Raw genomic sequence first — 25,865 nt, 5'->3', positions numbered from 1 at the left:
GGTGGGAACAGGAGCCCCATTTGCTACAGTCACAGAACAATAAGCCCAATAGCAGGATGCTGCTTTCTTTGTGACTGATTTGGGGGAGGGGGGAGAGGCCTATATAGGAGCGGGCCTGAGTCCCCACCTCCTCCTCTTTTTGACGGGCAGCGAAGGTCCCAAGATCACCCAGTAAGGTTCATGGCATAAGTGTGGATTTAAACTCAGGTCTCCTTGGTTCTAATTTGATGCTCTAGCCCCTTCATCAAGCTGGCTTTCCCAAAAACATAGCATGGGGATCAAAGCGATGGGCAAAACTCTGTTCACATAATTAAGAGCCTAACAGAAACCTACCTATAAAAACCGTGACCAGGGCCGCGTTCAGAGCAACGCTGCATGTCAGAAGAATCCCTAGCGTGACTTTCCAGCATGGGCATTTGGAGGAGGAATCTGTGGAATTAAGTTTAATCATGAAAAAGCATTAACTCCCATTTTGAGGTTACAGAACGAAACAAGGGTGGGTGAAAGCTATGGATGCCAGCCTCCAGGTGGGACCTGGGGATCCCCCGGAATTATAGCTCATCTCCAGACTACAGAGGTCAGTTCCCTTGAAGAAAACGGCTGCTTTGGAGGGTGGACTCTATGGCATTGTACCCCACTGAGGTCCATGGCCTCCCCAGGTTCCATCCCCAAATCTCCAGGAGTTTCCCACCCTGGATCTGGCAACCCTTCTCCCCATCCCCTGCCAGTGGCCAGGAGAGACCTGGCAACTCCAGTGAAAGCTGCTGTTTTGCTCTCTCTGCCTCATGTAGTAAAAGATCACAGTCACTTGTGCTGAATGTTTCCATATTCCTTTTTTGAGCCTGTAGACACCTTTGGGATTCTGACACAGGGCGCTGGACACAACCACAAAACGGCTGCCTTAGGAGGTGGAGCCAGACACACAGAAAAAACCCCAAATGCAGGACAGAAGAAAGATAAATTTAAAAAATACATTGGGAAAGAGTGGTGGGAGAGGGTTAACAAACAGGGTAGTGGCAGGTGCCACTTAAAACATTTTTTTTTAAATCTGCATAACCAAGCAGACCTTCAGTGGCAAATCAGAAGCCCCACCAACTTTTCTAACAACACTCGATGGGAACTAAGAAAGGTTTTCTTGTGCCACCCATGCACACCACATTGGAGACCCTTGCTCTAAGGGAATAAGGGACCCAGATTAACATGGTATGTCCCAGTTGAGCCCAACAGTTGAAGTTCAATGCTGCATAAATATTGGGGAGCACTAGCAGTATCTCAGGTTTGATATGAAAGAACTGGTAAGAAATTAGATAAGTAAAAAACAAATGAAGCATCCTGGTCTGGCATTGCTAAAGGCAGCCAGCTAAAGCCACAGTGGCTCACGCAGACCAATACCTTGCGTCTTTTGGGGGGTGGGTTGCATGTAGAAGTCCCTTCGTGCTAGGTCGATAGCCATGTATCCCTCTTCATCCTCCATTTCCTTCCTTAGGTGTTGTTTTGCACAGAAATCTAGGGAGAAGCCAGCTGGGTGACGGACTGTTCCAGAAAGTCAGGCTTTCTGGCTTTGGAAGGGGACCATCAGTTCCTCCGACTATTTAAACCACAAATGATGAACATCGTGAGGCAAGACAATTCCCCGTACCTCTCCTTGGTCACTCAGGCCGGAGTTCCTTCTTCAGTTAGTGAGGTCCGAAGCCAACGTCACCCAACCTGTTTATGTAATTGGTGGTAAGGCTGGATGCGTATCCTTCCTCTCTAGTGTCTGTGGCATGACAGCCTCATGATCCAGTTCTGCAATACTTCCTTTCCCGCTGTGACTTGTCTACATAGTTTCGTGCTCAACAGAAAAGCATACCCACCCTGTGATTATCATAAAAGCAGCCAGACTGAGACACGTGGATGCACTAGGGATTTCCAAGTTTCCTGCAGCTCCCCAGGAATTCAGAAAACCATCCAAACAAAATAAAAACCACAAACTTTTTACATAACTTGGTGTGAACTGAATATGCTCCTGAAGACTTGAAGGGCAATGAAGAAAAGGGGGGAGGCAGTGAAAGAATCCAGTTCAGCCCCTAGACCAGGGGTCGGCAAACTCATTAGTCAAAAGAGCCAAATATCAACAGTACAACGATTGAGATTTCTTTTGAGAGCCAAATTTCTTAAACTTAAATTATATAGGTAGGTACACTGTTTTTTAACTTAATAAACTTTAATTAAAGTTTTAAGTTTTAATTAAACTATAGGTACACTGAATAAAACTTGATATCATACTTAATAGTGATCTTATTTATTGATAAAAATTAAATTGTAAGTCCCTGCCATTTCCCCCTCCCCGTCCTGAGTCCTCATCTGGAGGCCTGGTCTACAGCCATAAAAGCCTATTGGTAGACCTGGCCTCCGGCTGAGTCCCATTGGGAGGCCAGGTCTACCCATTGGCTTTCTTGGCAGTAGACCTGGCCTCCGGAGGCCCATAGAAGCCAATTGGTAGACCTGGCCTCTGAAGGGGGACCTTTTCCCCCTCCTCGGAGTCCAGGTCTACCACCAAGAAAGCCAGTGGGTAGACATGGCCTCCCAATGGGACTCAACCGGAGGCCAGGTCTACCAAAGGAAGCCCGCCCCGCCCAACAGCTGATAGGAGGGGGGGCAGGAACCGCTGAGCCGCCCAGCAATCGCGCGGCTAGAGGGGACGGGAGGCTTTAGCCTCCCAACCATTGAGGACAAGGGAAAGGGGGACCCGGCCATTCTCCACGGCGGGTGGGGGGGAGAGACAGCGTGCCCGCTCACCCACTCTCTCTCTCTCGGGCGCGCCAGCTCCGCAGCCTGGCTGCTGGCGTGAGCGGGCGCAAGAGCAGGGGCTCTGAACCAAGTTCGGAGAGCCGCACTCAACGGGCCAAAGAGCCGCATGCGGCTCTGGAGCCGCAGTTTTGAGACCCCTGCCCTAGAGGAAGAAGTTTTGGGTGATATCAGTGGGTGGGAGTTATCCAAATTGTTTCCCATCCCACAGTTCCTTGCAGAGACCCTATCTATCACAGACAGCTGTAATTTTCTATTGGTATATGGGAAATCAGGAGAGTCAGTGTGGTGTAGTGGTTAAGGTATCAGACTAGGATCTGGGAAACCCAGGGATGAATCCCCACTCCGCCATGGAAACTTACTGGATGACCTTGGGTCAGTCATACACTCTTAGCCTCAACCCTGGCAAGTATTTGGATGGGAGACCTCTAAGGAATATCAGGGGTGAGACGCGAAGACCTTCTTCTTGCCTTGAAAACCCTATGGAGTTACCATAAGTCAGCTGTGACTTGACAGTAGGGTTGCTAGGTCCCTCTTCGCCACCAGTGGGAGGTTTTTTGGGCAGAGCCTGAGGAAGGCAGGGTTTGGGGAGGGGAGGGGCTTCAGTGCTATGGAGTCCAATTGCCAAAGTGGCCATTTTCTCCAGGTGAACTGATCTCTATTGGCTGGAGATCAGTTGTAATAACAGGAGATCTCCAGCTATTACCTGGAGGTTGGAAAAGATCCAAACAGCACTACAAAGTAATATCAACACAAGATAAATTTATAAAGGTGCAGTTAAGTGCAAGGAGTGAACATATGTACAGAAATTAAGGGAAACACAATCAGGATTTTTTTGCAATTAGCATAAATAGTCCAGCAAGATATGCAAAATGACAAAAGAAATTGTCCAATGGATCACATAAAAACAATATAGCTGTCCATGAAAGACTTTCCTTTACTTCTCGGTAGCTGGACACAAAATGTCAAGAATGAGGACCACAGCGAGGAGGTGCCAGAAGAGGTGCCCGGACGTGTCGTCTAGATCATGCACACGTTTCGCACATGGCTTCATCAGCTACACATATCTGCATAACATGATCAAAAAATATACTATGCTAATACAAAGATATCATGTCAATAAATAATTGTTTAAAAATATTAAGAGTTGAACCTTTATTTCACATTATATCAAAAATATTAATATTAAGAAACTATGCAACAACCATCATAAATATATATTAAAAAGCTTACCAGAAAAGTTTATAACAATCATATCAATTTCAAAGAGGGACCGAGAGGATTTCTGTATAGGTCTCCAAAGCATATAATGAAACTGACAAGATGCGAGTTCAAATAGAAAGCAATGCAAGGAAATGAACAGCAGCTGGTGGAGCAGTGAAGAAAAATGCTTAAAGGAGAAAACTCCTTATAAAAAACAAGAGTAATCCAATTCATTATTTAAACCATTGGGGGACAAAGATCCCATGAGAAATATAAGTTTAGTTTCCATTTGATGTAGTATTTTTTGTATATTTTGGGAATCATAGGGACGACCTTGATACTGCCACAAGACGCAGAAAGACATGTCATTATCTCTGTGTCCTTTATCAATAAAGTGCGGAGTGAGCGGAGCCTCAAGATTTCCAGAGCGGATCCTGGACCGATGCTCTGAAATTCTTGTCCTAATAGGTCTAATTGTGCTGCCAATATAGGAAAATCCACATTTACATAAGATATAATAAACGACCTGTTTGGAAGAACAGTTAAAGAACTGTCTCAAAGTAAACCTGAAACCAGTAACCGGGGAGATAACCTCTTTGAGGGTAAGACATAAATTACAAACTGAACAGGAGCCACATGGATAATGTCCCAAAGCGGGTGGTAAAAAATGGGACGTTGGAGAAGGCTCCTGCAAAGGAGTGTCTGTGTGCACTAATTGGTCTCGAATGGTCCGAGGACGGCGAAGTCCACACAAAGGCGGGGTTTGGCAGCCTGGTATGCATTGTATAAGGTGCCAATGTTTTTTAACTATTTTATTGATCATATTAGACTTGGAGCTGAATTGTAAGGACCAGGTGACCCCAGATCGGGAGTTGCGAGGTTGCTGGGAAGTAAATAATGCTCCTCTGTCTAAAGAATCGGCTCTTGCCTTGGCTGAATGTAAAACGTGGTCCGGATAACCCTTGTTCCGCAAGGCATTTTGCAGCTCACGGGCAGATAGTTGAAAATCACTGTCCAGAGTAGAATTACGTTTTAGACGTAAGAAATGGCTATAGGGGAGATTCTTGAGAAGGTGGGGTGGATGACAGGAAGAAAAATCTAGACCAGCCGGCTTGGAGGACGGCTTCGTATATAGTTTGAAAAATAAAGTGGAGTCCTGAGCTAAAGAAACTTCAAGATCTAAATAAAAAATGGAGGAATCACTGACGGTCCCTGTGAATGATAATTGGGGATGAAGAGTATTAATCCATTCTAGGAACAAGGTGTAGGTTGTAATAGACCGGAAATTGAATATAAGGTCATCCACAAAACGTTTGTAAAATAAAATATCCTGAGAAAAAAGGTTATGTTGAAATAAAAATCTGTTTTCAAAATAAATCATGAAAATATTGGCTATGGAAGGGGCGCAAGCAGCACCCATGGAAACTCCATTAACTTGTAAGAAAAATTGGTTTTTGTACCGGAAAAAATTATGTTCAAACAAAATATCAAGAAGCTGCAAAAGAAATTCAGTGGGGGGAGATAAATCAACCCTGGTATCCAACAGATCTTGTATAATGTTCCGTACCTCATCTAGAGGGATGTGTGTATATAGGGATACCACATCCAGTGTTGCCAGAACACTAGCAGATGGAGCCTTATAGCCTTCTAGTTGGGATATAAAATCCCGGGAATCAAGAACGAATGAGGGAGTGTTGGAAGCAAAAGGCTTTAAATAAAAATCTAGGTATTGTGCAATGGGTTCGAGAAGAGAGCCAGAACCAGAAATTATAGGTCGTCCAATGGGAGGACGAATAGATTTATGGACCTTTGGTAGAGTGTAGAAGACGGGGGTTCTAGGGTATTTATTGATAAGAAACTCAGCAGTTTGCTGATTGATGTAACCGGCAGAAGATGCTTCATATACAGAGGTTCTGATAATTAAATCCACCGCTTTGCAAGGGTTTGATTGAATGGGGCGATAGAAGTTCCGGTCTGATAGCTGTCTCAAGTTCTCCTTATCGTAATCACAATAATTAAGAATAACTATAGCTCCACCTTTATCGGCTTCCTTGATAATAATAGAGTCATCCTTATTGATTTGCCCAAGTATAGCTTTTTGTTCAGGTGAAAAGTTATTATGAGAAGGTATGTGTCTCCTTTCCATATTGGCAACATCCTGAAGAACTAGATGTTGGAAGGTTTGTATTAGGTGATGCGGATTAGCTGGAATGAAAGATGAGGGTCGTCTAAAAGGTACAGGATCACTAGTTGAATTTTTAAAGAAATCTTTTAATCTAATTTGGCGAAATAGTTTGAACAAATCCACACGGGTATGAAAAGCTGAATACTTAGGTGTGGCGGCGAAACCGAGTCCCAAATTAAGCACATCAAGCTCAGCTTTAGAAAAAGAAAATATTCACTGAAAAAGAAAATATTCTTAAAACTATGCCATCATTATGTGATGTAACTTCTTATTCCAATGATACTGACTTTACTGTCTTATGGAATCTCATTAAGAAAAAGACTAGACTTGACCTTCATGCTGCCTCTCTCGCTGATTACTGTAAAGCTGAACTCATCCCTCGGGGTCTTAGAATCCAAAAAGCCCCCGCACTTTTTTTAGAAAGTTCCTCCTTTAAAGAAAAATGGTCTGCCATTTTAAATCGATGCTCAATGGATTTAATGTTATTAATTATCCAACAAGCCACCATTGAAGCCAATAGTACTGAGGATGAGATAAAGAAGACTAAGGATGACTTACGTGGAAAGGTTCCGGTTGCTGATTACAAAAAACATCTTGATAATATTGAGAAAGAACTTAATGATTATACACAAAATATTAAGTCCCTGAAAATACGCAAGTTTTCTAGGGACAAAAATGATTATGAGCAAAAAAAGGTATATTACTGGCAATATAAACAATCCGGTCCTTCTTTTCCTTCCTCCCGAGGAACCTCATACCAACAATCCCACTCCAACTTTGAAAGGGATTTTGACTCCTACAGCTCATCGAGTGCTGGCTCCAGCTTTTCCAATTCCTCCTACAATAACAGAAAACCTTATTTTCTGAGAACAGGAGGGCGTCCAAAAAACTATCGACCTCCAGGCTCCCGCCAACGAGGCGGGATGAACCAGAACGGGAGAACTTAGTTCTAAATCTCTCTAACAGGTCTTTTTCTAAAGCTGAGCTTGATGTGCTTAATTTGGGACTCGGTTTCGCCGCCACACCTAAGTATTCAGCTTTTCATACCCGTGTGGATTTGTTCAAACTATTTCGCCAAATTAGATTAAAAGATTTCTTTAAAAATTCAACTAGTGATCCTGTACCTTTTAGACGACCCTCATCTTTCATTCCAGCTAATCCGCATCACCTAATACAAACCTTCCAACATCTAGTTCTTCAGGATGTTGCCAATATGGAAAGGAGACACATACCTTCTCATAATAACTTTTCACCTGAACAAAAAGCTATACTTGGGCAAATCAATAAGGATGACTCTATTATTATCAAGGAAGCCGATAAAGGTGGAGCTATAGTTATTCTTAATTATTGTGATTACGATAAGGAGAACTTGAGACAGCTATCAGACCGGAACTTCTATCGCCCCATTCAATCAAACCCTTGCAAAGCGGTGGATTTAATTATCAGAACCTCTGTATATGAAGCATCTTCTGCCGGTTACATCAATCAGCAAACTGCTGAGTTTCTTATCAATAAATACCCTAGAACCCCCGTCTTCTACACTCTACCAAAGGTCCATAAATCTATTCGTCCTCCCATTGGACGACCTATAATTTCTGGTTCTGGCTCTCTTCTCGAACCCATTGCACAATACCTAGATTTTTATTTAAAGCCTTTTGCTTCCAACACTCCCTCATTCGTTCTTGATTCCCGGGATTTTATATCCCAACTAGAAGGCTATAAGGCTCCATCTGCTAGTGTTCTGGCAACACTGGATGTGGTATCCCTATATACACACATCCCTCTAGATGAGGTACGGAACATTATACAAGATCTGTTGGATACCAGGGTTGATTTATCTCCCCCCACTGAATTTCTTTTGCAGCTTCTTGATATTTTGTTTGAACATAATTTTTTCCGGTACAAAAACCAATTTTTCTTACAAGTTAATGGAGTTTCCATGGGTGCTGCTTGCGCCCCTTCCATAGCCAATATTTTCATGATTTATTTTGAAAACAGATTTTTATTTCAACATAACCTTTTTTCTCAGGATATTTTATTTTACAAACGTTTTGTGGATGACCTTATATTCAATTTCCGGTCTATTACAACCTACACCTTGTTCCTAGAATGGATTAATACTCTTCATCCCCAATTATCATTCACAGGGACCGTCAGTGATTCCTCCATTTTTTATTTAGATCTTGAAGTTTCTTTAGCTCAGGACTCCACTTTATTTTTCAAACCATATACGAAGCCGTCCTCCAAGCCGGCTGGTCTAGATTTTTCTTCCTGTCATCCACCCCACCTTCTCAAGAATCTCCCCTATAGCCATTTCTTACGTCTAAAACGTAATTCTACTCTGGACAGTGATTTTCAACTATCTGCCCGTGAGCTGCAAAATGCCTCGCGGAACAAGGGTTATCCGGACCACGTTTTACATTCAGCCAAGGCAAGAGCCGATTCTTTAGACAGAGGAGCATTATTTACTTCCCAGCAACCTCGCAACTCCCGATCTGGGGTCACCTGGTCCTTACAATTCAGCTCCAAGTCTAATATGATCAATAAAATAGTTAAAAAACATTGGCACCTTATACAATGCATACCAGGCTGCCAAACCCCGCCTTTGTGTGGACTTCGCCGTCCTCGGACCATTCGAGACCAATTAGTGCACACAGACACTCCTTTGCAGGAGCCTTCTCCAACGTCCCATTTTTTACCACCCGCTTTGGGACATTATCCATGTGGCTCCTGTTCAGTTTGTAATTTATGTCTTACCCTCAAAGAGGTTATCTCCCCGGTTACTGGTTTCAGGTTTACTTTGAGACAGTTCTTTAATTGTTCTTCCAAACAGGTCGTTTATTATATCTTATGTAAATGTGGATTTTCCTATATTGGCAGCACAATTAGACCTATTAGGACAAGAATTTCAGAGCATCGGTCCAGGATCCGCTCTGGAAATCTTGAGGCTCCGCTCACTCCGCACTTTATTGATAAAGGACACAGAGATAATGACATGTCTTTCTGCGTCTTGTGGCAGTATCAAGGTCGTCCCTATGATTCCCAAAATATACAAAAAATACTACATCAAATGGAAACTAAACTTATATTTCTCATGGGATCTTTGTCCCCCAATGGTTTAAATAATGAATTGGATTACTCTTGTTTTTTATAAGGAGTTTTCTCCTTTAAGCATTTTTCTTCACTGCTCCACCAGCTGCTGTTCATTTCCTTGCATTGCTTTCTATTTGAACTCGCATCTTGTCAGTTTCATTATATGCTTTGGAGACCTATACAGAAATCCTCTCGGTCCCTCTTTGAAATTGATATGATTGTTATAAACTTTTCTGGTAAGCTTTTTAATATATATTTATGATGGTTGTTGCATAGTTTCTTAATATTAATATTTTTGATATAATGTGAAATAAAGGTTCAACTCTTAATATTTTTAAACAATTATTTATTGACATGATATCTTTGTATTAGCATAGTATATTTTTTGATCATGTTATGCAGATATGTGTAGCTGATGAAGCCATGTGCGAAACGTGTGCATGATCTAGACGACACGTCCGGGCACCTCTTCTGGCACCTCCTCGCTGTGGTCCTCATTCTTGACATTTTGTGTCCAGCTACCGAGAAGTAAAGGAAAGTCTTTCATGGACAGCTATATTGTTTTTATGTGATCCATTGGACAATTTCTTTTGTCATTTTGCATATCTTGCTGGACTATTTATGCTAATTGCAAAAAAATCCTGATTGTGTTTCCCTTAATTTCTGTACATATGTTCACTCCTTGCACTTAACTGCACCTTTATAAATTTATCTTGTGTTGATATTACTTTGTAGTGCTGTTTGGATCTTTTCCATCATCTATACAGCACTGAGCCTTCATTCTCTCCAGGATTACCTGGAGGTTGGCAAGCCTACTTGATGGCAAAAAAATATGTGGGAAATGATAAACTGGAAACCCACAATTTTTCCTCTTTGAGGAGGCTTTGTAAATATCTTGCATTTTTTTTTTGTTGGTATGAGTTGTTAGAGGGTTGACACCTAGCCAGGATAAAAACATTCTGCCCCTTCAGTATAGGGTTATTGTAATGCAGGCAGTTTGAATCAGCCAAGCAGATTGGTATAACTATATCTGTTGTTGATGTATATCATAAGGCCTCCACCATGCCTCCATACTAAAACAACCAGTTTCCCCCTGCCCTGCCTGCTCGGACATGCCCCATTGAGACTCCCCAACAATGACTGAACTATTGTCGAAGGCTTTCACGGTCAGATTTCATTGGTTCTTGTAGGTTATCCGGGCTGTGTAACCGTGGTCTTGGAATTTTCTTTCCTGACGTTTCGCCAGCAACTGTGGCAGGCATCTTCAGAGTAGTAACACTGTCCTTCAGTGTTACTCCTCTGAAGATGCCTGCCACAGTTGCTGGCGAAACGTCAGGAAAGAAAATTCCAAGACCACGGTTACACAGCCCGGATAACCTACAAGAACCAATGACTGAACTAGATTACTAGGTGGCAACAAGTGAACATATATTATACCCTTCCCCGTTTAACTTACAACTAAATGTAATGCTTCTTTCCAGTATTTTAAGTGATAAGAACAAATACTTTGGCTGCTGGTGAAATTTACTCTTTTAGCACCAAGAGCTCTATAGTAAGAGCTAAACTCCACCTTCAGAATGGCTAAGCTTTGCATCCTCCCCTTTAAGCTGTTCAATGGGTAGGGTTGCCAGCTCTGGGTTGGGTAATACCTGTTTTGGGGAGGGGGTAGAGCCTGAGGAAGGCAGAATTTGGGGAGGGACTTCAGTGGGGTATAATGCCGTAGAGTCCACCTTCCAAAGCGGCTATTTGCTCCAGGGGAACTGATCTGCTGCCTGGAAATCAGTTGCAATAGCAGCAGATCTACAGCTACCACCTGGAGGTTGGCAGCCCTAATTATTACATACCTACCAGAATAAGCCCCACTGAGGAAAAAGCAGCATATCTGTAAGGCAAAATTGTGCCTCACCAATCTCTGGGCATTCCTTAAGTGAGCTGACAAACGTGGTTGATCTTAATTAAAAATATATAGCATAGCTTTTGTTTCTAGACAATGCTATAGAACCTTAAAGTTTCAGAAAACATGGGAGGTCATCTAATCCAGCCCCCGCCTAGTGCAGGAATAGGCAGTTATATGCATGGGTCTTGTGTACGCTTGTAGGGATGGAGTTTTAGGGAAATGTTTACTTTGCCTTGACTGGGAAATGGGAAAGGTAAGTACTACCATTCTTGGCAGAGGCTGAGATTCTACATTCCTTTTGCCACCATATTCCAAAGCTCGGATTGGCTGAGATGGGACAGTGGAGCTCGTGATTGGGTGGCTTGGAGAAGTTCTCAGAAGGATTTGCTTGAGGCGCCTGCATTGCTAGGAAAGAGGCAGGAAGGTTGTCTCGTAAGAAGAAGACAGGAATTGATGTCAGCCTCGAAGAGCTTCTGAAGTTTGCAATTTGCTGGTAGAAAATAAATAGTATTGTGTGTGTGTGTGTTCTTCCATAGGTATTGTGAGCCTGCCTTAGCTTTGCACTCTTTATGTTCTTAGAAGGGGAAAGCGGGGGCTGCAGTTTGAGTCTCTTGGCTTCCTAGATGGGGTAAAAACGGAGGATGGGCTTTTAAAAGGGTAGAGGAAGGTAGGAAGGGTAGCTGGGTCGGGATCTCCTTTGGGACATGAAATGGAGAGGAAAAAGAGAAGAGCCGTGCTGGAGGCTTATCGCACCAACAATTTACAGCAGATTATCATCGTGCTCGGTGTGTGTGTTTGGGATGCGTATTCTTCATTTCTGATCGCACCGTGCCTGTTAAGACTGCTCCCAAGACGGTTTATCGTCATATCACAAGAAGGAGTGTGGGGGAGCACTGCGTCATGTCTACATCCCTGATGCTTCCCCGCCTCCCCTCCCCTTTTTTTTATCACGCATGCACAATATCATTGATCCGAAGGAGCGCTGTACGCCATTAAGAATTGCCTCATTTGCACGGCAGGGAAACCCTAATCACAACCCATGCAGGCATTCCCCCCCAAAAAAAAAACCAAAATGAGCCGTTCTTTGCACAGTGCCAATCACAGAGGTGCCATCTTTTCGGGCGTTGGTCCAACAATCTTGCATTTTTTCGTTGGGACAAGCACATTAAAAAAAATTTTTTTTTTGAGAGCAGGGAGGCAGCGGGAGAAAGGGAGGAACAGGTGGGGAGAAACTTTGTGCCGGCAGGAGAGCCGTGACTTGTGTGTGTGTGTGCGCGCGGGGGGGGGCGCTCTCTCTATCCCTCAGTCTCTCTCCCTTCCTCCTCCTCCTGCTTCCCCCTCCCCCATCTGCCAGTTGCAGCAATTTCACTACTTTTCCAGCCCTCGCCCTCCTCTGCATTCCTTCCCCCTTAAGCCCACAAACCGTTTACAAAATCCACTTCAAGGACATTCCATATGAGGGAAATGTTTGATTGGGACCCTGCACAAATAAAAATGGTTGATCTAATGTTCCAACGTTCCTGTGTTCCTTTGTAAAACCACAAGCACGGGGGGGGGGGATTAAGTAACAATAATGATTGGTGGATGCAAACGGGAGGGGAGGGGGAAGGTGGGATGGGAGGAGAAAGGCTTTTCATTGGGTGTTGCAAAAAGAGGGAAGGAGAACTGAATAGCGTATGCAACTGAATGCACCCTTGGATTGCCAGTTTTGAAACGACATAACGAAATACATCGTGGTATAGGTGTTTTCGGGAAAAACAGATGTCTGGCTCTTCCAAAGCATTTCCAAGCTGAAATGTGAGGTCTGAGGTGCAATCTAACCTGGATAACACGTTTTTTAAAACGTAGTATATACTGAGTGCGTTAGGCCCCCTGCTTGTCCTAGGGCAAAAACGCATGGGCGGTTTTGCCTTGGATTTGCCATTCTCTAGTCTAAATGCACATTTCCCCCAGCCAAATTCTCAAAACCAAAAAATAAGCCCCCATGCAGAGTTTTGAGAATCCAGATGGGGAAAATGTGCATCTAGAGAGCGGCAAATCCAAGGAAAAACCTCCCATGCACTTTTGCCCTGTTTTCTGGCGAGGAAAACATGGGAATGAATGGAGGAATGTCTGGATCTTGCAGTTTGCTGGTAACGAAGAACAGGTTTTGTTGGCGATTCGTTCATAGTTTCGATGGTGCTTTTAGCACCTCGTTATGCAGTTAGTGTAGGAAAGCAAGTAGCTGCCAATTGGATCTCTCCTCTGCCTCTCTGGATAGGGTAAAAACGGAAGGTGCGCTTTTAAAAGTATGACTGGAGTTGGGGTGAGAGTCTCCTTCTGGTAGGTGGTCGGGATCTGCTTTCAGGGAAAGGAGAAGAGCCACGTTGGTAGTCCCAGTTTGTGTTTACACCGCCCTTTGCAAAGAGTTCTGGAAGAATAGGGTTCTGTCTGGAGTAGGGTTGCCAGCCTCCAGGTGGCGGCTGGAGATCTCTTGCTATTACAACTGATCTCCAGTCGCCACCTCCATAGGTGGCCTGCCTATGTTATTTTACATTGTATTCACATTCTAACATAGTGGTGCTGATTTTACATTCCATTGGGGAGAATGCAGGGTATGACATTTGTTATAAATCTAATTTTGCCTACCGCTTGTCAACAAAAGATTATACCTCTTGCTGTTGCTTCATCAGGTATTGGTGCAGCTTTTTTGGCAGGAGACAGAACTGCTTATTCTGTAAATATCAAGAATGCAGCAAGCTATGGGGTTGGCGGGTGGGCACACCTCTAGTCAGAAAATAAAGCTAGGAGGAGCCTCAAAATTGGCTACCAGTTTCAGGGTGACTGTGGGAGTTGCATTACTAAAAATGAGGGGAAGTGGAACCTCTTGACACAGATTAACTCCAGAACACCCCTCTGCTATTTGCAACAGAAGCAAAGGTTTACTCACAAGAAGCCAGGAAGGTAGAGGAAGCACAGATAGGGAAGGTGGAACATATCTCCTCTGTTACAAGACAAACGGGGGTTAACAGCTTCCCTGTCCTGTCAGAGCCAGTGTATTGTAGTGGTTGACTAGGATCTAGAAGACCAAGGTTCAAATTCCATCTCTGCCATGGAAGTTTGCTAGGTGACCTTGGCCCAGTCCCACACTCCTCTTAACCTACCAAACAGGGTTCCCAACAAGGGGGGGGGGGAAGTAGGGCATGACTTTTGTAAGTCTGATTTTGCCTATAGTTCACCAAAAAGGATGTTTGTTGTTGCTTCATTAGGTATTGCTGCAATTCCTTCAGAACTGCTCATTAAATATTACAATTTAATACTGCAATGCAACAAGCTACAGGGTTCGCAAGCAAAGCAAGCAGGGAAGGATCCTTAGTAAACAAACAAACATTATGTTGCTCAGATTTTAATTTAAATCAGTCTTTAATGAAAAGCTGAAATGCTCCACAATTTCATTCGAGACATATATTTTTACACCTTTACCTACGTCTTTTCACCATGTGAGACTGTTGGTAACATATGAGGTTGACCACAGAAGAGATATTTGATGTCCCAAATCTGATTTCAACGTGCAATTCTTTATATTGTCGAAGGCGGTCACGGTCAGAGTTCATTGGTTCTTGTAGGTTATCCGGGCTGTGCGACCGTGGCCTTGGTATTTTCTTTCCTGACGTTTCGCCAGCAGCTGTGGCCGGCATCTTCAGAGGAGTAACACTGAAGGACAGTGTCTCTCAGTGTCAAGTGTGTAGGAAGAGTAATATATAGTCAGAAAGGGGTTGGGTTGAGCTGAATCATTGTCCTGCTAAAAGAATCAAAGGTAATGTGCTAATCATTGTCCTGTAAGTATCAAGATAATGTGCTAATGAGGGTGTGGAACCATTGTATCCTGAAGTGATCTGTTAATGTGTGAAATCCAAAACTAATCTATTGTTGACTGTAGTCTACGTGGCTATTGTTGACAATAGCCATGCAGATTAGCTTTGGATTTCACACATTAGCAGATCACTTCAGGATACAATGGTTCCATATTAACATACCACACCCTCATTAGCACATTATCTTGATACTTACAGGACCAGTGCAGTTCTTTATTCCTAAGGGCTAGCCCATCCGGGGTCATCCACTTATTCCAGCATGTCTTGAAAAACCCAGCATCTTCGGGCTGGGGATAATTTGCAGGCATTACGAAGAAGACGACCTGCATGATTTCAGCTGTCCCACATACGGCGTTCATAAACTTTGCATTGTTCATCTGCAGCAGACAACCGCGAACGCGTCCGGAAAAAAAAACTCCAATTCCCAGCAAGCACTGGGGTTCCCTGTCTGCCCGGGTCTTGTCGAACGCGGTGTTTTATTGGGTGAAATAGGCTAATGACTGGTCGTGATTGGCTGTCTTGGAGACGCATGCGTATTGTCCAGGGAGGGCAGAGCTAAGGAGTGAACTTGGTCCCGCACAGAGGCGCCTGCGGGAGCGTCGGCATTCTATTGTTTGCAAATGTTGGTAAGCCGGGAAAGTGCAAGACTCGTCGGGGTTGGGAGATCGGTGCATTTCTGAGCATTTAGAAGCATCGGGGGTGGCTGTTCCTTTTTGTCTACTTGTGGATCTAGAGTAGGAGGAAAGGAAGGAACAGCCCTGATCCCTTTTATAGTGGGGAGAGGAGAGAGAGAGAGAGAGAAAAGAAAACCGTTGGAAGAGGGGAAAACTATTTACGGTGGCAATCCTAAAAACGTGTTTCTGGGAGTATACCCAGGGTCTTACTTCTGGATAGACCTGCTTAGAGTTGCTGTTTATATATTTTTTTAAAAATGGCGGATGTAGGAAAAAAGATTCATTTTAAAAAGACCTATGTAGATCATGAGGGCTATTTTTGTGGAAGTAACACAAAAACAGACTTTTCATTTGCGATCATTTGCAAAAACAGACTGTTCATTTGAGATCCTTGCCTAGTGTGCGTGTCTGTAAATAATGGATCCAGCATTTCAAACCCTGGATTTTATACACTGTTGCCCCAAATCTGCCTTTTAAACTGGGTTGCTAAAAATCACAGTTTCTACTGATGGCTGTAATGCTATAAAATGTCAGCTTGGAGACACACATCCTTATTATGTTTACAGGGCTGCATGGTTTTCTTTAAATCACAGCTTTTTCAAAAAAAAGAAAGGTTGCACCTTAGTGACTAATTGTGGCATAAGCATCTTTTGGACTGGAGTGTGCTTTGTTATTCTTTTAGGAACAAATTGCAAATTGTATCTTTCAAGGCTGACATTGTCATAAAAATCCCTGCAGCGTCATAAAATTTTTTGCCGCAGCGGTGCAGTACAAGCAACAAAGACACAGCTCTGATCGTTAGAATTTTATAAGCGAATCCCTCCCACATCTTTCTGCACCGTAAAAATCCTGCATTTGCTGGTATTTGTCATTTGGGCCTCTCATTTTCCTCCCTCCCTCTCACTTCGATTTCCTCTTTGTTTAAAATGTTTTAATCCTTGGAGCAGGGACTTTGGATGTATTTATTATTTATGCAAGCTATATTCAAGTCCAGTAGGTATCTGACGAAGGGAGCTTTGACTCTCAAAAGCTCATAATCTGAACATCTTGTTTGTGTCTAAGGTACTGCTGGACTCGACTCTAGCCCTTCTTCTGCAGATGAACACGGCTACCCTCTGAAACTGTCTTTTTTCATATATGAGTCACTTCATAAAGTTCCATATACATTGACATTATATTTGTAAATCAGAGAAATCCAGGGCTTTGACACTGCAATGCTCAAAACTGCGTATCAGCCACATAGATCAGGGGTGTCAAACATAAGGCCCATGGACCGGGTCCAGCCCCTTGATTGCTCTTATCCAGCCCGCAAGCCAGCCGAAGTAGCCACATCCCCCTCAATCTGGGCTGGCAAGGCATAGCCCGGCCCAACCAAGTGACATTTATGTTATATCCGGCCCTCGTAACAATTGAAGTTGGCACCCGCGCTCTAGAGGCACACTTCGAGGAGGGAAGCTGGGAGTCTGATGTGCGGGAGGAGGAGGAACACTGTGGTGTAGAGACAACGCTGCTGAAGAGAGTTCCTTCTGAGGACTTGGAATGCTGTTGAAATTGTGAAATCCACACCTTTAAAAAGTGGGAGGCGAATAGGCAGGAAACCACTCCAAAAATGGACAATATTGGGCCCAGAAGGATTGTGTGAACCATATCAACAGCTGTATTCTAGAATTATTGAACTTTAGTACGGTTCTGCCATGCACATAAGAAATTGTGATGGAGATGATGCTAGTTTTGGTTTGCCTGCATGTTTTTTCCCTAGGGAGACATATAGCTGTGTTACTGTTATAAAGAAGTAGCGATAGGGACCCCAAGGCTACATTGTCAGTGGCAAGATTTGTTTCAATCCTTATATCCCTCCAACACTAGATATATGCTGCTCAAGATCAATTGATCAAGGAGCTTCTAAGGGATAAAAGGAAAGGTTATAAAGAAGTTTTGTCGTAAGGTTAGAGATAACAGGTTGGAGCCTATGATTCCCATGCAAGTAGATTTCCCCCAGCTCTCGTTTCCCCCTGTAGTCCCTTGTTTGTGTGAAGGTTGGGGGGGGGGCATCCTTAAAGAGGGCAAGATAGTGTGAGGGGTTTACCTCATTTCTCCCTTCTTATTGCAGCCTGACCCCTGTCCCCTGGCCTTTTTGGGGGTATGCTGAGGGATGGTAGGGCAGATCCATTTGCACAACCCCTTCCTGCTCATACTTGGTAAGGTCCAGCCCAGTGTATATTATGAGACTTTGTAAATCCAACGTTTCCAAATTTCGTTAGCCCCCTTCCCATTTTTAACACGCAGCTTTTAGACTTTTTCCTGTTTGTTACACACAGTAGATAAAAAGTTTAGACATTCTGTTTTCCCTCTGTCACCTTACTAATTTTTCATGTTTTTAAGCAGAGTTTATCCTTTTCCTTGAACACATAAAGCTGCCTTATACTGAATCAGACCCTGGGTCCATCAAAGTCAGTATTGTCTACTCAGACGGGCAGCGGCTCTTCAGGGGTCTTCTGATTTTTTGAGATTGCTTCATAAGACTTAATCTGATCTACCAATTGCATGCTTCTCTCCCCTCCTCCCCCCCATTGATATTTCAAGCAGTCAATCAGGATTAAACATTTCATTATGAGTTGCTGTGGGTAATGGGGATATTTTTAATGCAGTAGTTATTTGGTGTTTGCTGCGCAGATTCCATAATAAAGTCAGTTTGCAAAAATGATACTTCTTGTCTTTTTATGATCTCATTGTGCCAATGAATGTTGTGGAATTTTGCTGTATGGTTGTTCAGGCAGTATAAACCATCCTATTAATAACGTTTAAGTGCCCAATAATATAATGCAGATTTAGATCTTCTGTCCCCTTTACCTATGTATGGTGTATTATTTTCTGCCTGATGGGTATCTTTATTATTTCTGTCTTATTTGGAACTGTAATAGGGAAGTCTTGTAATAAACTTTACTGATGTAAATATATTTAATCTTAATTTGCTTACTCCCCCTACTTACAAAAGTGTTTTTTTAATTAAATTAAATCTCAAATTGTCTTATAACTTTCTTATTCATTACGCTGAAATTATTTTTAATTTGGAATATTGCTGCAAAGTTTGTGGGTCTTTCGTTCCCAATGTAATTGTCCTGGGAAGCCACCAACCTTCTTTTCCCCCAGACAGCAAATTGCTGGAAATAAAATGTAATCTAAAGAGTTCTTGCAAAACATCTCCCCTCACAAACTGGCAAAGGTCACAGGGAACATCAAACCAGTAGAATTTTACTAGTCAGATTTGGTAGTCCTATGTATGGTGGATCCTAACTGTATAAGAGCCATGTAGAGATTTGGTGCCTTTACTGTATTTCAGTCACATTATGAGAAGGCGAGAGTCACTAGAAAAGACAGTCATGCTAGGAAAAGTTGAGGGCAGCAGGAAAAGAGGAAGACCAACAGGAGATGGATTGACTCAATAAAGGAAGCCACAGTCCTCAGTTTGCAAGACCTGAGCAAGGCTGTCAAAGACAGGACGTTTTGGAGGACTTTCATTCATAGGGTCGCCATGAGTTGGAAGCGACTTGACGGCACTTAACACACACAGAGAGAGAGAGATTTGGATCACTAGAGACTGGGTGTTCTTTGTTCTTTCAGGGGCCAGTAACCTTTGAAGATGTGGCTGTATATTTCACCAAGGAGCAGTGGGCTCTGTTGGACGCTGACCAGAGAACCTTGTACAGGGAAGTCATGCTAGAAAATTATGAGAATGTGGCTACACTGGGTAAGGATTTCATTTGTTTTTATAGTGGCCGGAAGGCTTGAAAAGATCCATTGTTCACAGTGCCCCTCTCCAGGCCTTTCTAGGTTCTATGGAGAAAGTTGCACTTCCTTTTCCCTAATATTTCTTCTCTGCATAATCTGAACGATACCGTGTGAGTTACAAGAGATCCTTTTCTGATTTTATCCTCACAAAAATCTCTTTTAAGTAGGTCGGGCTGAGTATTTGAGCTTGTCCCAGAGTTGTCCCATCTGTCTCACTATTCTCCCACCCTTCCTTTGAGAAGGTCAAAATGGCCTGTGTGGTTCTATCTTCCATCTGTGCTGACAGAGCATGACGCCCATGGTCATCCAGTGGGCTTCATAGCTGAGTGGGGATTTAAACACTGTGAGTTTTGAGAATAGAGATGGGCAGGGTTCCCTACATGGTGTCCATGGGTGTCATGGTGTCCGCTGATATCTTTACTGGTACCTTTACCACTGATACCTTTACTGCCAAGTGTTTTTTGGAAAGTGGGCAAGGCCAGGTGGGGCTTTTTACCTATTAGGGCTGATTGGCCATGGGAGATTTGATTGGCTGTGCAGATTCTTAAAAGACATTTGCTTTGGCTGCAGCTGCCACCAGTGCGCAAGGATCTTCAGTCTGCGTGACTAGTGGTAAGCTGCGGCAGCCATTTTGTGTCTGGCTCCAAAAGTGCGTGCACGCTCAAAAAGATTTGGCGAACTCTGGAGTAGGATTTTATAACTCACACCCCTGACAATTGTGAGAGATTTATGGACAGCAGGAGTTACTTCTAACAATGTCAAAATGGGCCCAAACAAGGCCTGGTGACTGCCAGAGTCCCCCACCCCTTTAATGAAACGGTGAGAAATTTAACAATGGAGCAGCTCAGTACCCCAAGTGCCATTGAATGTTCTTGAATGGTTCCTTCAGTGCCTTCAAGTAGGAGTGAACAGCCCTGTGGGATTGGTGGGTTGGTTCAGATTTCTCATTTACAGATGCCAGCTTTCCCCCCAAACTAGACTGGGGTTCAAATCCTCCCCCGGCCATGGAAACTCATTGTCGTCCTAACATTCCTCACAGGGTTGTGATTGTGAGGGTAAAATGGAGAATGATATAAGCTGCTTTGGACCCCCGTTGGGGAGAAAGCAGGGTATAAATATCTAAATAGAGGCATACTAAGTCAACATGCAAGAAAGTGGACAAATTGATTTTTGCCTGGCTTTTATTATTGATAGGGTGTGGTGAGGTTTTTAATTCTTATTATGTATGACTTGTTTTTAGCTTCTGTTAACTGGACACTTTATTTGTTTCAGCTCTTCCTTCCCTAACTTAGATCTTTGGAATGCTGGGAGGCCGCCATTTAAATGAGGAACTCTTTTTTTTACAAACAAAAAAAAGCACAGAAACCAGACTGATCTTAATGGGTCCTCTTCCCTCCTTTTCTGAGCAGGAGTTCCAGTCGCTAAACCTGATCTCGTCTCCCGTCTGGAACAAGGGCAGGAGCCATGGGTGCCAGACCCTCAGACCTGGAACGGACGAAAAATCTCTGATGCCACCTCAGGTGAGACCTCAAATGAACTATGAGGGGGGAAGCCTAGCAGTGTCTGTCTGAAACTTTACAGACTTCCTCAGAAAGGCTTTTTTTTTTTTACACTTTTATCAGGAGAACAAGGAGATAAGACTTCTTGTCACAGATTGTTTTATCTATTGCCACGACTTGAAATCTTAACATCTGGGTTTGTTTAGTCTGGAGAAGAGAAGGTTGAGGGGTGACATGATCGCCATGTTTAAATATTTGAAGGGATGCCATGTTAATGAGGGAACTAGCTTGTTCTCTGTTGCTTCAGAGACTAGGACACGGAGTAACGGATTTAAACGAAGAGAAAAATGATTCCACCTAAACATTTGGAAGAACTTTCTGACGGTGAGGGCGGTTCGACAGTGGAATGCGCTGCCTCGGAGGGTGGTGGAGTCCCCGTCTTTGGAGGTCTTTCAGCAGAGGCTGGATGGCCATCTATCGGGAGCGCTTTGATTGTGGGATCTTGCATGGCAGGGGGTTGGACTGGAGGGCCCTTGTGGTCTCTTCCAACCTTGTGTGATTTTGTGATTCCCAAATTAAATATTTTTTCCCGGCTCATCTTGGAATAAAATGGGCTATTGAGGGATTAGGCATATCTCTGGTTGACCAAGCAGGGGGAGGAAGGACAGAATAAAAATATAGCAGAGTAGGCAGATTTCCTTCAAAGTAATAAGTAGGTTTGCCTGATTCCTGGAGATTTGGGGGCTGTGTCTGGGGAGGGCTGGGAGCTCAGTGTGATGTGATGCCATGGTGTCTGCTCTCTGAAGCTCCCGCTTCTTCTGGGGGATCTGATTTCTGTAATCTGTAGGTCATTTGTAATTTTGGGAGAACTCCGGGCCCTACCTTGACGCTGGTAATCCTAGTAGGGGGACAAGGGAAACGCCAGCGTAGTGTAAAGGTTAGAGCAGGGGTGTCGAAGTCATTTGTTACAAGGGCCAGATATGATATAAATGTGACTTGATTGGGCCGGGCCATACCTCGCCAATCCAGATTGGGAACAGGGTGGTGGTGGGGTTTTTAAAAATATTACATGCTTTTGTGTTCTATTGCAGCCTCTTGATTAAACTATTGTCATGGTGGTGTTTTCCCCCAATTGGTATCCTGAGGCCCTTAGGAGGGAGAAAAATGGGATGTAAATATTTTTATGAATTAAGCATTTATAAATCTATACCAGTGTTGTTTTCTTAAAAAAACCTCTATGGCTTCTGGATAGAGAACACAGGCATGGACCTTTTATGCCCAGAGTTATCAGTCAGTTCTGATCTGGTGCTAGAAGGGGTTTACATAGCATGGTCTCTTCTATTCTTTGGCATCATACAGTGTCTCTCAACCCAAAATGTCGATTTCTTTGCACTTCCCTGTTTGAGGCCCCTCCCATTACCCTCCTCTTCCCCTCCCCCTTTTAGAATTTATATTAAAGGGTTTCAATTTTTTCCCTCATGGGAAGTGTTCAAATGTGTGACCCACCTACAAACTGAAGTGTAACATTCTGGCCATGCAGCTCCCCAACCTGTGTAGCTTGGCAACGATTGAGAGCACACAAGTAGCTCTTTGTTAATGCTTTACAAATTGGTAGGGTCTATTTTTCATCAGATATTGCACTACTATAATCATCATTGCCTGGATTTTGCTGTGTGGGCCAAGAAAATAATGTAATATCCATCAGTGTTTGGATCTGTTAATGTAATATACATCAATGTGTTTCTGTTACAGTATAGAGTAACTCTAACTGTAGTCCTGGCTTTACACAGTTGCATGGGGTAGATCTGCAGCAGCTCTTCTGCAGATACTTCGAAGTTGCCTACATAATCAAAGTTGTGGTACAAACCTCTTGGACTGTACCACTTCGGAATGCAAGGGTGTGGTGAGATGGTCATGCGATTGCTCCCCCAAGTGAAAAGCTTACAATATGAGGCAAATGAACATGCCAGAGAGAATTTTTTTCAATCCTTTCAGGATGTAGTTTCATTTTCCACATCTGCTCATTTCTGAACTTGCTGAAATTCCTTCCAAAGATAATTCTGCTTGCTCTTTATCCCTACAGATAACCTGAGAAAAAAGCACTTGTGTACTGTGTGTGGGAAACGCTTTACACAGAAACCAAACCTTAATAGACACCTGAGAATCCACACAGGGGAAAAGCCTTATAAATGCTCAGAATGTGGCAAGTGTTTTGGTTGTCAGTCTCACCTTGTGAGTCATCAGATTGTCCACACTGGAGAGAAACCCTACAAATGCCTGGTGTGCGATAAATATTTCGCTCGCAAAGCACACCTTGCCAGACACCAAGGAATCTACGCTGGAGAGACTCCATATAAATGCTCAGTATGTGGGAAATGCTTTGCTTGCCAGTCTCAGCTGGTGATCCACCAGAGATACCACACAGGAGAGAAGCCTTATAAATGCATGGATTGTGGGAAATGTTTTGCTGACCCTTCAGCCCTTGTGAGCCACAAGAGAATCCATGCAGCAGACAGATCCCATAAATGCAGTGAGTGTGGGAAGAGCTTTGTTCAACAGTCTCACCTTGTGAAACACCAGCGAGTCCATACAGGAGAGAAACCTTATAAATGCACTGAGTGTGGGAAATGTTTTGCAGACCGTTCAGTCTTTGCGAAACACCAGAGAGTCCACACTGGTGAGAGACCTTATAAATGCTTGGAGTGTGGGAAATCTTTTGCCCGACAAGAACACCTTGGAAGCCACCGGAGAGTCCACACAGGGGAGAAACCCTATAAATGTTTAGTGTGTGGGAAATGTTTTGCCCGCCAGTCACATGTCGTAAGCCACCAGAGGGTCCACACGGGAGAGAAACCTTGCAAGTGCTTAGAGTGTGGCAAATGTTTTTCTGAGCGCTCAACATTTGTGAGGCACCAGAGAATCCACACAGGAGAGAAACCGTATCGATGTTTGGACTGTGAGAAATGTTTTGCTTCTCCTTCACACCTTGCACGGCACCACAGAAGACACACAGGAGAGAAACCTCACCGTTGCTTGGAGTGCGGGAAAGGGTTTGCTGATCGCTCTGCCTTTGTGAAGCACCAGCGAGTCCACACAGGAGAGAAACCCTATAAATGCACAGAATGTGGGAGATGCTTTGCTAACCGGACACACTTGGTAACCCACCAGCGAGTCCACACAGGAGAGAAACCTTATGGCTGCTTGGAGTGTGGGAAAAAGTTCAGCGCAAATAGAAGCTTAATTCAGCATCAAAGACAACATATAAGTGAGACACCTTTTTATACATATCATAGATAGTATTGCATTCCCAGGGATAGAAACAGGAGCACCATCCATGGATACCTGCTACAGTATGATGCACTAGGGTAGGATAAAATGGGAAAAGGGGTTGCTGCAAGAACCAAAAGATAGTCTATTAGTATTCTAAGGGCAGGATTAATTATATTTTGGTTCTGGGTAAGATGCTCCAGAATTACATTATAGAATGGCTAAATTGTTGGGTTCTCAGTTGACACAAATAAAGCAAGCCACGAGTGTTTCTATGATAACTGACATACTGCAAAACTTCAGGAGTCAAACAGGAGTCCAAAGCAAAGGCAGTTAGTATGATTTGGGGCAGCAGGAGGCTCTCTGGAGTGCAGAGAGAGAGAGATGATAAAAGACACCAGGGATCTCAAGCCAGGGGCTTTGTAATGTGCTTCCGGTTGGTTGCTGCTCTGCTTAACCAGATGAAGTAACTGCTGTTGCTGGCCAGAAGGAAGTTCTGAGTTTGCAAACTCAGCAGTGGTCATGGTCAAGTGAAGTTCATTTGACTCTGTAAAACATCTGAGTCTTCAGGGTGCTTGAGTGGTCACCCACATGCTCTCCCAGATTTCCTGCTTAGTGCCTGCTGATCAAAAGTGGGCACGGTCTCAACTGCCATCCCTAAAAAGGGCATGCCGAACCCCTGTGGTCTCAGTAGCATATTTGGTGCCTGCCAAACTACATAAGAGGCTAGCCCAGTATTGATTTGTGCCCTCTCTTCAGCACCAAATGGATGCCCCTGGTGAGGAACCCATTTACCCTGTGCTGGTTTGCAATTCTCCCTAGCAGTGTGTACCTGCTCAAAGGAAGTGGGAATTGAGTCTCTGGTTTCTTCTGTTGGCCATTTTCCTACTGCCAGCTTCTGGAGGGAGCGAAAAATAGACACTGCAATTACGTCTCTCTAGGGTTGCCAACTTTTCTACCACCCTTTGCTTTTGTATCTTTTAAGTACATATTTCAGTCCATAGCAGGTGGTGACATTTATCTCCATAAGACCTTAACTTGCTGATTGATGCCAATCAGACTAGTGGTACAGGAACAGGTCTAGCTTTTCTTTTCCCTGGTCACTTGGCAACCCTAGTGGGGAAATGTAGGGTGGGGGTTTATGTTATGAATAGGACCAGGGAGACCAAGATTCAGGTCCTCTTTTAGCCATGAAGCTGACTTTGGATTAGTCACTTTATCTGACTCTCCCACCTCATAGTGTTGTTGTGAGGCTAAGATGGAGAATGGGAGAACCATATATGCTAGAGGCAGGGTGAAATAAAAATGTGATAGATAGCTATATGCCTAGGAAGAAGCTTTAGTTTTGTTTCTTATTCTACTTTGTTTCCTTCCTGTTAAAAAGATCTGAGTAAATACTTGTTTCTGCATCTTCCTCTCCACCCAGCCTATCCCCTGGCCCAGTGTATGCAAAACATGTTACTTAGAAATCAAGCCCTGCATGAAGCTGGAGGAGCCGGGAAGGAAACGAAGTTGTACGAATGGCTTGCATCTGGGAAATGGCTCAACCTCCAAGGAAGCCTTGTTCATAATGAAGATATCTACAAGGAAGGGAAACCCTTAACGATGCCTTGA

The 25,865-nt window shown here is 43.6% G+C and overlaps 1 protein-coding gene across 1 annotated transcript; it reads left to right on the top strand.

Moving 5' to 3' along the window:
* Window positions 1-1,603: 1,603 nt before the first annotated feature.
* LOC130473427 (zinc finger protein OZF-like) lies at window positions 1,604-25,865 on the top strand. The gene is made up of 5 exons (XM_056844951.1): window positions 1,604-1,675; window positions 19,318-19,444; window positions 20,895-21,005; window positions 23,068-24,249; window positions 25,678-25,865. The coding sequence occupies exons 1-5, from the start codon at window positions 1,604-1,606 to the stop codon at window positions 25,863-25,865; spliced, it is 1,680 nt and encodes a 559-aa protein (XP_056700929.1).

Source organism: Euleptes europaea, chromosome 1, assembly GCF_029931775.1.
Source record: "Euleptes europaea isolate rEulEur1 chromosome 1, rEulEur1.hap1, whole genome shotgun sequence".
Classification (NCBI taxonomy): domain Eukaryota; kingdom Metazoa; phylum Chordata; class Lepidosauria; order Squamata; family Sphaerodactylidae; genus Euleptes; species Euleptes europaea.
This window is presented reverse-complemented; position numbering and strand designations above follow the sequence as displayed.